Source organism: Stegodyphus dumicola, chromosome 6 (genome assembly GCF_044657685.1).
Source record: "Stegodyphus dumicola isolate Sdum_Otavi_A_Nest chromosome 6, ASM4465768v1".
In the NCBI taxonomy this organism is placed as follows: Eukaryota; Metazoa; Arthropoda; class Arachnida; order Araneae; family Eresidae; genus Stegodyphus; species Stegodyphus dumicola.
The window spans coordinates 18,191,589-18,205,368 of NC_140773.1; the positions used below are offsets into that span (position 1 = coordinate 18,191,589).

Genomic DNA, 13,780 nt, shown 5'->3' on the forward strand with positions numbered 1-13,780 from the left:
CGGTTTTTTCATTATGATACCAATCACCGAACTTTTAGAACACACCTTGTACGATGTGACAAACAGGTTCAGTTTAGTACAGATATTTCTATGAAATTTAAGTAACAAAAGAGGAAGAAGGTAGAATGTAGTAAATTACATTAGCACCGGAATTTTTGAGATACTAGAAAACATGAGGAGAGATAAAGAGTCTAAAGGACATGAGATAACATGAGAGGAGATCAAGAATTCTTTCCTCTGTTTTCATGTCTGGATAAGGTCTCTCTGATTATGCTTACACATGTATTCCCTCAAATTTCAGAAATGTTTTTTTTAAATATTTAGGATCATTTTCACTCATTATTTCTGCTAACGATTAGGCATAGTAAAGATAAATATAGAACTCAGTTTTATTATTATTATTTTATTAATAAGTCTTTGTTAAAGAAGCAATTTCTTTTCAGTTTTTGCAAAAATATTTTGTTTCATTAAGCAATGCAAGCTGTAACTCTTACACCATAAGCATTTTCAAAATGTAAATTTATGTATATGTGTTATGTTTATGTTTATGTATATACGTGTGTACAAAATTCAATATTATACTTATACTGCAAGCGATTTAAAATTCTCAAATTTTATCAAGGTGAACATTTTATAAAAAATAATACGCAATTTTCTCGAGAAATGCTGTTCACTGAAAAATGTTAGTTGTTTTTAATATATTTTTGCACACTTAGATAATATTTGATCAAAGAGAGAAAATTATAATAATTAAAAACAACCTAATTATTATCTGAAAGATTTATTCATCTTGCTCAATTTTAAACTATTGGATGGAGCAATTCTTTTCGCCGTTTCAGTTAACGTAATTATCATTCCAGTTGTTACTAATGTGTGACGGTTATTTTAAAAATATTTATCCGAAAAGCACGAAAGATATGCATCATGATATTTAATGAAAGTTGATTCTACTGTAATTTATTTTGTAATATTTTAAAGCAATTTCAGTGTTCAAGTAATGATCATGAACTGAGTTAGTAGATTGTTACGTAAATAGAATTCTTCGAAGCAAGGTTTCTGGTAGTTCGGTCCGGGGTTCGAATCCCGCGAACGGGCTGGCTGCATGGGCGTTTTCGTGGTTTTCCCCATGTGTAACCTGTATACGAGCCAGTTTCCCTTAGAAAGTCCTCCACGAAGGCATTCCTCCCCTTAGGCAGATAGCCCTAGTGTGCTTTGCCATAATAACAAAAAAAAAAATGCACCATCGAAGCAAGGTTTTATAATTTTCGATTAAAGCAATTTCTTCATTTGAAGCAATTTTAAGTTTATTTAGCAGAGATTGGAGTATATAAATGAAAACAAAGCTTTTATTAAACTACATAGCAAAGGAAAAACCATTTTTCAACATCCATTCAGTTCTAATCAAGTTGTTACGTGTTAGATATTAAACAGATAAATCCGGAAATCATATGGATACGTTTTTCATTGAAATTGTTTTGCAACAGATAAAAGTATGATTAAAGCAATAAATGAAAGAAAGCATGTTTTTATTTCACAGATTATAAATCCTGACACTAGAAGAAATTAAACATCCTTTCTCATCAATTTAGAGACTAGGCAGTTTATCTAATTCTTACCAATTTCTATATTTCCTTTCTCCACATAACTTTTATTGCTACGCTAAAACCATAATACTCCATGTTATGCTACTGACCCATTATTTATTTCCTTTCATTCACACATTTTGGTTTTGCAACCTTTCTTCATATAACTGAGATCAAATTTCAGAGCGCATTTGATATTCATCTTTTGATAAGAAGAGTGAAGAGTGAATTTTTAAAAGGTCACGCCATCTATATGGAAAAGAAAACTTCTCGCTCAGTGATATCAACTATGCATTAAAAGCTCTGACGCTGCCTTTCAAGAAAGCTCAATCGGAATATTGTTGCGGATACAACGACAAAAAAAACCTTAAAAGGGAACTTTCAGATATTTCTATAAAAAGATTAGCGTTTTTTCTTCAACTATGATTATACCTATAACGAACATTTCAGAAAAATATATCATTTCATTAATTCTAGAGGCGAGGTTTGCTGCATGCTTATAATAAATGGCTTTCTTTCTCCGGCGTTGAAGACTAGCTTTTCTGCCAAAGTTGAGGGTCTTTCAATCATCACATTAACAGTTGGATTTAACCAAACGTAAAGAATGGAGTTTGAGGATATACTTTTAGAAGTTGGTGACTACGGAAAGTACCAAAAGAACTTGATTTTGATCTTCCTTGTGCCAGCAGCATCCTTGCTCCCATGGTTTTCCATGAATATTATGTTTATGGTGTCCGCTCCCGAACATTGGTGTTATGTTCCAGAAGTAGCTGCGTCTAATATCAGCATTTCCCTTCAAAGATCTCTAATAAGTCCACCTGACAGTCCATCTTGTTATATGTATGACATTAATCACACAGAATATTTAACTGCCGGTATCTACGAAGTGCCCAATGATACAACAGCAAGACCTTGTAGTCAAGGTTGGCAGTATGACAAAACCTACTTTGATTCAACAACTGTCACTCAGGTAAGTGCCATTTCTTGCTGTGTAAAACGTCAGCTATCATTACAGGAAAAACTTGTGAAATTTTGAAATTATTGTTGATATTATATCAAGAATAAGGATCCGCACGTTTTGCAATTTTCGCATAAATGCACTTTGTAGATTGTTGTTTCTCGATGTTTACTGATAGAAGGAAAAGTAATCAGCGTAGAACCATGAAAGAATAATGGTTATTCTAAAAATATATAAAAGTTTTAATTCAAGCCGATTTTGAGTTTGTAAATACACTTGCTTTTTTCAAATGGCGGGCGCTATTATATGGTCTGGCACGACTAAGACCGGAAGCGGTAGTCTCTTTATTATTGAGTGAGGCAGTTATAGGTGGGCCACCGTTGGCTCTTATGAATGGTCGGGTAAACTGCATCCATGCCTTCCCCGGGGTTCGAACACGTGCCCTTCGGTACGGCAGTCAGAATCACTAATCATGTTTCCCTCTAGGCAGCAATCTGTAAATACTAAAAACAATTATGATGGTATATTTTAAAACACGTATAACATAAAAGTAAATGAAATAACGCTATTTTCTTTATATTATTTTGATATATCAGTTGATTTGCTATTCTCCCAAGAATTTACTATAACTATTGTAATGCCCATTTGTAAAAGGAAAGATTACTTCATAACTGAAATGTGAAACAGCATCTTCAATTTTTAAACATTGTTTTGTTTAATATGTTCTTAATTTTTTTAATTTATTAATTAATTAATCTATTTATTAAATTTATTAATTTATTTATCTCTTAATTTGTTTATCTTGGGTTTTGAATAAAAATAAATCAGAATGTAAACGATTGTGTATAGCTTATGAAATAATGAATTCAGCCCATGATTAATAGAAAACAGACTAACTTTCTTGTTATTCATTAAAACAATACAAGTATGAGCTACGTTAATTCTTTTTTTTTTTTCCAGTCAGGCTGGAAGTTTTAAAAAAATATTTAAATGTGAAATCTGGGATTCTTTTTTCATGTTAAGGAAAGAAATTCACGTTTCCTTCATTTTTTAATTTATACTTTAATTTTACGGTTCTTTTCTTCCTGTGATCAGAACTTAAAACCATTTTTATTAAGTGATTCATTATTTCAGTTATGTCGAAAATTTTATACGTAAAAAATGTACCAAATATAAAAAAAAAATTATGTTGCCTCAGGGTATCATTAACCAATTCAATATAACAGATGAGCCACGTATTTTGAAATTATTCTAATCTTGTGGTTACAATAAGCTTCTGATTTAAATTGTAATTAAAATTAAACTAAAGGGGAAATTAATTAAACTGAAAAAATTAAAAATAGTGATAGAAAACGGGATAGAAAATGGGGATAGAGGAATAAAAGAAATCGATTATTTCTTTGCCTAAAAAAATTCTGATACAAGTTTTAAGCCAATCTTAAATGCAACAGTGCTAAAATGTATTTTTAATACTGCTTAACTGTTCTTTAATTCCAACTTAATCAAATTAAATGTGTATTCCTCTGATTTAGAAAATTAAATCTAAGATAGATTACTGTTGCTTATTTTTTGTATCTTTGTTATCAGTTGACAACGTATTAGAGAAATGCTTAGCATAAGTGCTTTCCGAAAAAAAGTTTAGTGCGTTAATTATACTTCTCTTCTTAATTTAATTAAAAAAAATCCTTAAGATCAAAATTTAAAAAAATCTGAAGTGTTTCAGATACACATAGACGACAGCCCATAAAACACACATATACATAGAAGACCACTCCTAAAAGAGATCAGCATTTTTGAGAACACAGTATATATTAATATTGGACATCACCTCTCCAAGCCGACCTGGATCCTTAGGAAAATCCTGGATCTATGTTTGGTCACCTTAGAGAGACCAGTTTCGTTTAGTATTTCTGGAAACCAGTATTCTGAGAATCTAAGTGTAACTGGTATTTAATATCACCTGTTTAAGACAACCACTTGCAAATAAAAAATTCAGGATCAGTTTCTGGTCACTTTAGAGAGACCTCATTGCGTTTGGAAGTATATATAATTATATATATGTGATGTACCAGCTTTTGTCAGGAATAAATAGATAGTTGAGGAATCATAAATGTAGTCGTAGCTTAAATTATCAGACGGTAAGTTTATAAAACAGGATCCATTTATTATTGGTCAGAAGAAATAGCAGTTACAAAATCAGATATCCGGAGTAAATAGAAAAGAACTACTAATAACATTTTGTATGAAGTTTACTGCGTGACATTTAAGAAAAAGCCCCGATATTCTTTTGCGAGTCTTTTTATAGCCTCTGGAAAGGCGGAGCTTCCAAGAAATGACGTCAGCCTCGTCAGCCATTCCAGTTCGCTTTAAATATTTGCAGACCATTCTATAACTGTACGTGTAGAAAAGGCGGGAAAACAACTTGACTACGGGGCTGTGGATTTAATTCCACGTACTTTCAAATAAGAGACCGTCGCCATTAAAAAAATGAAAAGATCATGCAGTTAGAAAACTAAGTGTAATTTTGACTATGGAATTTTATTATTACATATATATATATATATATATATATATAAGTATCGATTATTGTTTATAGTTTACAACAAAAAGTTTTAAAAATAAACAAGGAAATCAGCATATAGTGAACCCTTTCTAAGACAACTACTTATTTTTTCAGGTTATTCTGGTCGTCTTCAATAAGTCATATTTAATACTTATATTTATTTATAATCTTAAAAATGGTGATCGTTTTCAAAGATGGTCGTCTTAGGTAAGAGGCTCGCAAATTTGAAATTTAACTAAGTTGCAAGCCTCGTAAATTTTACTCCCGACTGCATACCTACATACAAAAATTTATTATGACCTAAAAATATATGAATGCTCTGCATGGAAGAAAGAAAGAATCCTAGTATATAATGTAATAAAGAAATAATAATAGACTAATACAATGACAACACCTCTATACAATATCCATCTTTGAATGTTACCCGTACATCTCAGAATATAAACAGTCATCAATATTCTCTACTCACAGTTTGGGATTTACTGAAATATTTCATAGTATGTAGCATAGAATATCTGATTCTGTATCTCACGTTTAGTGTTATATAATCATCCGCAGACTTTATATAACAGTTTTACATAAAAATAAAACCTTTAACATAATAAGTATTTACACAATATGTATTTCTTAATGAAAAATGCTTAATTATTAACTTTTGTACTGTAAAAATTCCATCTCTTCGAATAAGTATGGATATGGTCACACACATATACACATGAGCCACCTTCATATACACATATGTAATTAATTATAAGTATCTATTAAATAATTGAGTTAACAAAACTAGATCTCTATAAGGAAAAATTATAAAGATACCATTCAAATGTGTTTTGCGCTTCCTGTATTTACACTACAAAATAAGATTTATATAATGCGGCATTTAGCAGTATACATGAATCTTCTACACAGCACTATGTTAAAATTATTCTCCTTTCAATTAAGAGAATATAGCGCATATAGTTGCATTTGTTTACAAATAGTTTTATCTATTTTAGTGAAATCAATACAAAGATATAAATTTAGTGCAGAAAATTGTAACTGCTACTCCTGCAATATAAATAATTTACAATAAATGTAAGAAAATAATGTTTAAATATTACTTGAACTGTATTTGAAAGAAATGCTAAAATAGTACCCTTAGAAACCCCATAATATGAAAATATTTGGCTTTAATTGTTTTGTGAAACAATAATAAGTAATAATAGCCAAATAATGCCATGGCAACGAGAGGGCTCACTGCATGTTTTTTAATTTTGAACTTTCCTACGTTTTACAAAATGAAATAACCTTAATCTTAATAGTAGCAAATAATAAAACAATTAAAAAAAGAAAAAAAAAAAAATCTGAAATGTTTCAGATTTTAAATTACGTCCAAAGGGGCGTTTTTTAACATTTTGCGTGTTACCTTTCTTTATTAAATATCATGTTCCTCGCACTTAAACCATAAGATCCAGTGCAACAGCAATATCGCAAAATAGTTTTAAAACGAGCATATCTTTAGAATTTCCGATACAGAGATTCACGCGCTGGAGATAAAAATGTTTTTTCTGCACAACGTTGCCATTGCTCGCTTTGAAATCCTTGAGTTTGTTAATAAAAAATTCGTCAATGTTTTAAAAAATAGGAAATCGATCATAAAACAAATTTCAAATTTCAAATTTGGTCTTCCACATGCTCATATTTGTTGGAGGATTACGTTATTCAAAATTCGATGACTCTATGTACCGTTGTTTTATCACAATACGAGAAATATACATACATTTATGCAGATTTTTCATTATTTAATTTCTTCAAATATAATGCAGGACTCTAACATTTTGTGGCAAGAGTTTGAAAAGTGAACCGACATTTATGAGTCCGACGCAAAATGCCAAAACGAAACTAATAGTCCTTCGGGATTCAAATCCCTTTGGACTAATAATAAATAATTTGTAGAGACATTAGGATTTTTGCAAATCGGAGAGATGAAAAATTAGCAGCCGCCTTCGCTGGAAATCGAACCACGGACCTCTGGAATATCGGCCCAGCGTTCAGAACCACTTCACCACGAAGGCACGCTAGGAAAGTGGGAGAAATACCTTATAAATTAAGTAATTAAGAATAATCTGTAGTCAACATAAATGCCTATGCATTTTGTAAACTTTCGTTAACTTTCATTGTTTATAAGAAGTATATTGATGTCAGTTTAGAAAATCCACATAAATCAATAGAAGGTTTATAGTTATGCCACTTCGACTGTGTTGGTGTCACTAAAATTGGTACCAGTTAGAAAACCAGTTAAAGGCAATATAAACCAATCTGAACCAATAGAGAGTTCTGATAATTGACGTTGGTTGCAAGGGTATCGATGAAAACCCACGGAGATTAATTGAAATCAGTAAAGGTCAGTGAAAACCAGTATAATTCTGTAGATATACTAGTACAAAGTTTAACTGATTTTGGGGCATTTTGTTACCTGTAAGGAGAACCGATAGATACCATTAGAAACCAGTAAAAACTCACAGAATCCTATTTGTACCCATAAGGAGTTTTACCTCATTTTAGCAGGGCAAAGGGGTAAATTCACTGTTAAAATTATCAAATTGTTAATATTATCAATATGTCGGATAATGCCATATTAAATATTTAAATTAGTTTGTGATTATTATACTGAATTGTTGTAAATAAAATGTATAAAGGAAATACTAATACTGTTTATGTTGAAAAGCATGAGCCTGGATTCTTTATCTCTCTCGTTAGTAAGATGATGAGATTCAAAGTGTTTTTCTCAACTTGACCTTGAGTTGTAAAGAGATTATGCATTTATCTCGTTTGGAGCTTAAGAATATAAATTTAATTATCATTTTGAACGGACAGAGGATGCTTGTCTCCACAACAGAATTTATTATAAACAAATGTTTAAGATTTTACACCATTAAATTAATTAGATGCAGCTTTAATATCATTAGCTTTTGTAATTCCACAATAAATTATATGTATTTTTGCATAATTATAACTGCAAAATAAATCTATTATTGTTGTTATTGTGAATATTTGGAAATGAATTTGCAAATATGGAAAATTTGGAATGATATTTCTGGGTAAAAATTCTCATAAAAGTAATGATACCGTTTAGTAACTAACTGTGGAAAAGTATTTAAAAATAATATTAAACTCACAAATACTAATTATCATCATTCTATCTTTTTACTTCCTTGTACGAAGTAAAAAGGAAGTATTGTAATAGCGAAAAGTTTCAGGCAGCCTATTTCAACAAAAATATCCATTTTGACCGCTATCGAATGCAATTTAACGATGTTTTTGCTTCTAATCAGTACGTAAGGACAGAATAAAATACTCTTTTCCTCCAAAAATATTATAAAACTGCTTTAAAATGAATTCTGAAGAGAATTTTTCGTGGCGTCTGTACGAACGTATGCACGTACGTATCTCGCGTAACACAAAAACGGTGTCTGCCGATAACATCGCGGCAAAAACATCGTGGACGAAAACGTCGCGGAGAAAACAACGCAAGGCGAAAACATCGTGCTACAAAACATCGTGCTACAAAACATCGTGGGAGAAAACATCGCAAAGAGAAAACATCGCAGTTCTAAAACATCGTCGTCGAAAATAAAGCGGTTCAAAAACATCGCAGTTTAAAAACATCGTCGTCGAAAATATCGTGGTAAAAAATAAAGTATCTACAAATCATCGCATGACGATAACATCGCAGACATGCTTTTTTCAGGTTTTAATAATTGTAAATGGATATTCCCATAATGATTTGTGAGCGCAAGGTGTAAAGAAGGATAAATTTTACTTTCACATTTTTTATTAACTAATAAATTTTTGCTGAAAACATAAGAAAACTTTAGCATAGAAAATTAAATGTAACTTATAGATTATACTTTTCATGAAATATTACCAGTAAAAACTTTATAAAAATGATTTATTAATGGCCTTTGTTAGTTAACTATGTCGGTTTAAAATTCTATTAAGTGCTATAAGTTGCATTAATTTTCTATGCTAAAGTTTCCTTTTTATTTTCTCATAAAATTTATTAATTAATAAAAAATATGAAAGTAAAAATTATCCTTCTTTCCATCTTGCGCTCACAAATCATTATGGGAATATCCATTTACACTTATTAAAACATGCCTGAAAAAAGCATGTCTGCGATGTTATCGTCATGCGATGATTTGTAGATACTTTATTTTTTACCACGATATTTTGGACGTTGATGTTTTTAAACTGCGAAGTTTTTGAACCGCTTTATTTTCGACGACGGTGTTTTGTACCACGATGTTTTAGAACTGCGATGTTTTCTCTTTGCGATGTTTTCTCCCACGATGTTTTGTAGCACGACGTTTTCGCCTTGCGTTGTTTTCTCTGCGACGTTTTCGTCCACGATGTTTTTGCCGCGATGTTTTCGGCTGTAACCCACAAAAACGACTAGCCTCAGAAAGTTGAAATTTTGTTTATAGGACTGCTCTAACGTGTAGATGTGCACCTCGTATTTTTGTTGCAATTGGCCGCACCAAACGTATATAAATACTATATTTATATATATATCCACTCTGTTACCCGGGTCAGTGATCTCAGTTTCTTTACTCTTATATGTTAGTAAATTGCACATTTTTTACTTTAAAAATGATTGAATTATGTAGTTCTTATCTTCCGGTTACTGTTTTTATGTCTTTAGTAAATCTGTATGCAATATTTTTAGAATTATCAACAATTTAAAAGCTGTTTAAGTGCGGTTAAGTTTTAAATAACATGGCGGACATATTTGTTTACATTTGAAACAGCAGAATTGTAGATTTGTTGCCAATCTGGAGAGACTAAGCTTCGCAACAACAAAAAAATCATTTATTATTGCGAATTAAATCATGCTTAATCCTTTCTGGAATTTTTTCGAGGATATAAGTGTTTAAGATTTATTTCGTAATTTTTAATACAGATATTTTGAGTTTTTATGTATTTTTGCCTTGTCGCGAAGTGAGAACTGAATTAATTGAATGAAAAATACTAAATCATCTGTGAAAAACTGTTTCTTTTCTGTTTTGTTTGCTTAACTTCTTTCATACATCGTTCTAGCTTTATTATAGTATTTGAACAGAATCATGTGGCAACGATAAGATAATTCTTCAAATGATATAAATTTTGTGCATTCAGAGTGTCGTTATAGTAAACAAATATAATGAATTTTATAGAGTGCATTTATTCTATTGTGGTTTATGCGCTGTCGACGAAGTAGATTTTATTCAATCCAATCAATTTAAATGAAATTCAAGAAAAAAATGCGTATAATTTAATATTCCGTACAAGGAAGTCATGTGGTGTACACATCAGTTTTTTTTTCCTTGTAAGAAACATGCTTTAGTTTACTCAATCCCTTCTACTGAGAAAGAGTGTCTTTCTTATTCAATTGATTTTCATGCACGTTTGACGGTTATTGGGCAGAAATTGTGCCTCGGAAAGGGAACTTTTAAAATTGTTCAAACAGTCTTCATTTAAAAATTAAAATATTTCCACTTTGAGAAATCCTTTAAAAAGTGCAACTGTTAACTCGAAATCATTTTTCTTTTATGATTCTTGGCTATAATATAAAGAATTTCTTGAAGCATTCATTTTTACATCTTTGTAAAGTAAAGGAAGTCCTGTGTTTGTTTAACATATTTTATTTAACTGTTTTATCTATTCTGAATTTTAACCTGGTATGTTTAACCTTCTTAGTGTCATCTCTCACCGAAAGTCAGATCTACCAGCTTTGCTATGCAAAGAATTTCTTGGCACAGGCGTTTACGTTCTGTATAAGTAGCTTTATTTTCGGAAATTATTAATCATATCTTGATAGTATATCTACAATCAGAATGAAGTTAAATTTTAGGATTATAAATATCATTCCCTTCTCACACAACATTAAATTCATTTAAATATTTTCATTACCACAAAAAATTCATTAATTGAAAAATTACTATTTTATAAAAGTAATTACTATTACTATTATAATTTTATAAAAAATATATATTATTATATATATTTCTTATAAAATTACTATTATAAAAAAATAATTGAAAAATTACTATTATATAAAAATTTTATATAATAGTAATACATATATTACTGTTATATAAAATTATAACCTTATAATATATAAAAGGTATTTCTTACGCTTTCCTAGCGTGCCTTCGTGGTGCAGTGGTTCTGCACACTGATCTGGTATTTCAGAGGTCCGTGGTTCGATTCCCGGCGAAGGTGATTGCATATTTTTCATCTTTTCTGCTTCAATTAACCTAATGACTCTACAATATATCACCAGTATATTTATTACTGGAAATGTTAGAGCTTTTATTCAGATGATTTTAAATAAACCTAAATATTATCCTTTAAACTTTTGTTTTTATTTTTCAAACAGTGGGACTTGGTTTGTAACGACGATCATTACAAAAGCTTCATTCTTACTATGTTCAGTGTTGGAAGTATAATTGGAACCCCAATATACGGAGCGCTGTCAGATAGGTAAGAGCATTAAATTATATTGTCTGTTAAAGTAATAATTTAAATATTAATTTGTATCTATGCAAAGAAATATGTAAGTAATTTGTGTTTTTAAAAAACTTATAAAATAGCATTTAAAATTAAGTTTTTAAATTATGTTTGTCAAAGAGAAATCGGCCATTTACAGTACTTTCTGTAAAGAATTTTATAAGATATTTTGGTACTATTCGGTTTTGAGGGCCGTAAAAAGTTGCCAAACTATTCTTGATGCCAGTGCTGCCAAAAATAATTGCGGCAACCCTAACGCAAGAAAGGAAGTATAATAGTAAATAACTATTTAAGATTGATGTTTATGACTGAATGGAAGCATAAGAGTAAATAACTATTTCAGATCATTATTATAATTTATATAAAAATTTGCTAAACATAACTGAATGAATGCCTGCATCGCTATTTCGCTACCGAGTTATCGCCAAAGCATAATTTCATCTCGTTGGTTGTTCAAACATAATTTTCTATAATGCCGTTTCTTTGAAAAAATTCTCGGTAAAGTGCAGAATCGCCCACTTATTTGTTTGCCGCTTTTTACACGAGTAAAAACAATTGGATTTTTGTCAATTAGCTTTTACTTTTTATGTGAAAATAGGTCGATGTGTACATAGATAAAGTCAAGGGTGTGCGCAGTGCCATTTATATGCAATTCTGGGATTTTGTTTAAGTGAAAATAGGTCGATGTGTACATGGATACCGAGTATATGCATTTCTTAAAAACGCATCAAGCAGTGGATGATTCTGCACTTTACCCAAAATTCTATTGCAAACTTTTCGTCATGGGCAATTCCCAAATTGTTAAATCCATAGGATATCAAAAAAAAAAAAAAAAAAAAAAAAGGATTTAAAAATTAAACTACTGTTTCAATGGCGTCTTAAGAAATATAGAACTATATAAACTTACGCAATCTGAAAACAGCGCGTACGCTAGATTTGGCGCGCTGTTATATGAGCGCGTTTGCTAGATTTGGCGCTTTTGCGTATACATTTTCGCTGCAATTTTTCTACGGTCCTCAAAATGGAATAGTACCGATATTTTCAGTAATACTGTAATGCTTACCATTTTAAGTTTACGAAATGCAAAATTACATAGTTAATCTTAGCGCAATGAAGAGAAATGCATATTTATTCAATTATTTAAATAAGTAATTGAATATATATGTATATTAAATAAACAAATATGCATATGGAAAGGAAAAAGATATTAACGAAAAATTATTTTAAACAAATAAAAACTCTTTTACGAAATATTTTGATTTTTCTCTCAAAAGAAACCTTTATGAAAATGTAATACATGTTACTTAATGTTACAAGTTGCGTGAAAACAGAAATTTTAAGGATAAGTTGCTATTTCTTTATTATTTATTGTATTACTTGATTATATTATATTCGTATGTTACAAATACAATAAAATGTACATCAACGACAAGTAGAATGCTATGTAAAAGTTTCACCAAATCTCGTTAAACAAAACTTAGAATTATTTACATTATTTTACAATAAGATGTGGATAAGCATTGTTCGTCATGTAGTTATATTACATTATTCAGTTTTTTTAAGATTTAATTAGTATTAATTTATCCTATTAGTATTCTTAATGTAATAAATGATTCATAGATTTACGACAGAAATCAGAAAGCACGTCTCTGACTGCGTATGTTTAGTTTCTGCTACTTTGATAAAATAAATTTATCAGGTCATTCCGACTCTTTTTGTGACAGTTTATCATTTGAAATTTTTATTTTTATTTTTACTTAAATCCTACTTTTTCATTTTTCCTTCATAACCTTCATCTTTTATCAAAATTTGCATTTTGGATTGCACTTGTCTATTAGCCATGTACAGGAAATATGTATAAATTTAAACTTTATGCTGACTTTAAAGTATTACTAGTCTTTGTAGGTAACATAAATTGTAACCCAACATTAGATAGACTAGCAGCGAATTATCGTTAAGTCTTAAATAATAGCAGAGATTGGTGTAAAAGACCCTTTATTTAAATTTAAATAGAGCAGAAGGCACACCTGCTGCTTACAACTCAGCCAGCACTTACGGCTAGATAAATAACAGTAAATTCAAGATACAGTTGTAGAGACATTAATTTAATTGGAAAAGCCAGAGAGATGAAAAATTAGCAACCGC

The 13,780-nt window shown here is 30.2% G+C and overlaps 1 protein-coding gene across 2 annotated transcripts in view; it reads left to right on the plus strand.

The window, feature by feature from the left end:
• The first annotated feature begins 1,661 nt into the window (after nucleotides 1-1,661).
• The window catches only part of LOC118196144 (organic cation transporter protein-like), a 53,230-nt gene continuing 41,111 nt past the window's right edge, over nucleotides 1,662-13,780 (plus strand). The window contains exons 1-2 of one of the 2 annotated variants that reach the window (XM_035367551.2): nucleotides 1,662-2,553; nucleotides 11,505-11,608. In XM_035367551.2, the coding sequence (XP_035223442.1) occupies nucleotides 2,188-2,553; nucleotides 11,505-11,608 (470 nt within the window). In that variant the 5' untranslated portion in view covers nucleotides 1,662-2,187. The remainder of the gene's footprint in view (nucleotides 2,554-11,504; nucleotides 11,609-13,780) is intronic. The other variant, XM_035367550.2, reaches the window with a different exon arrangement.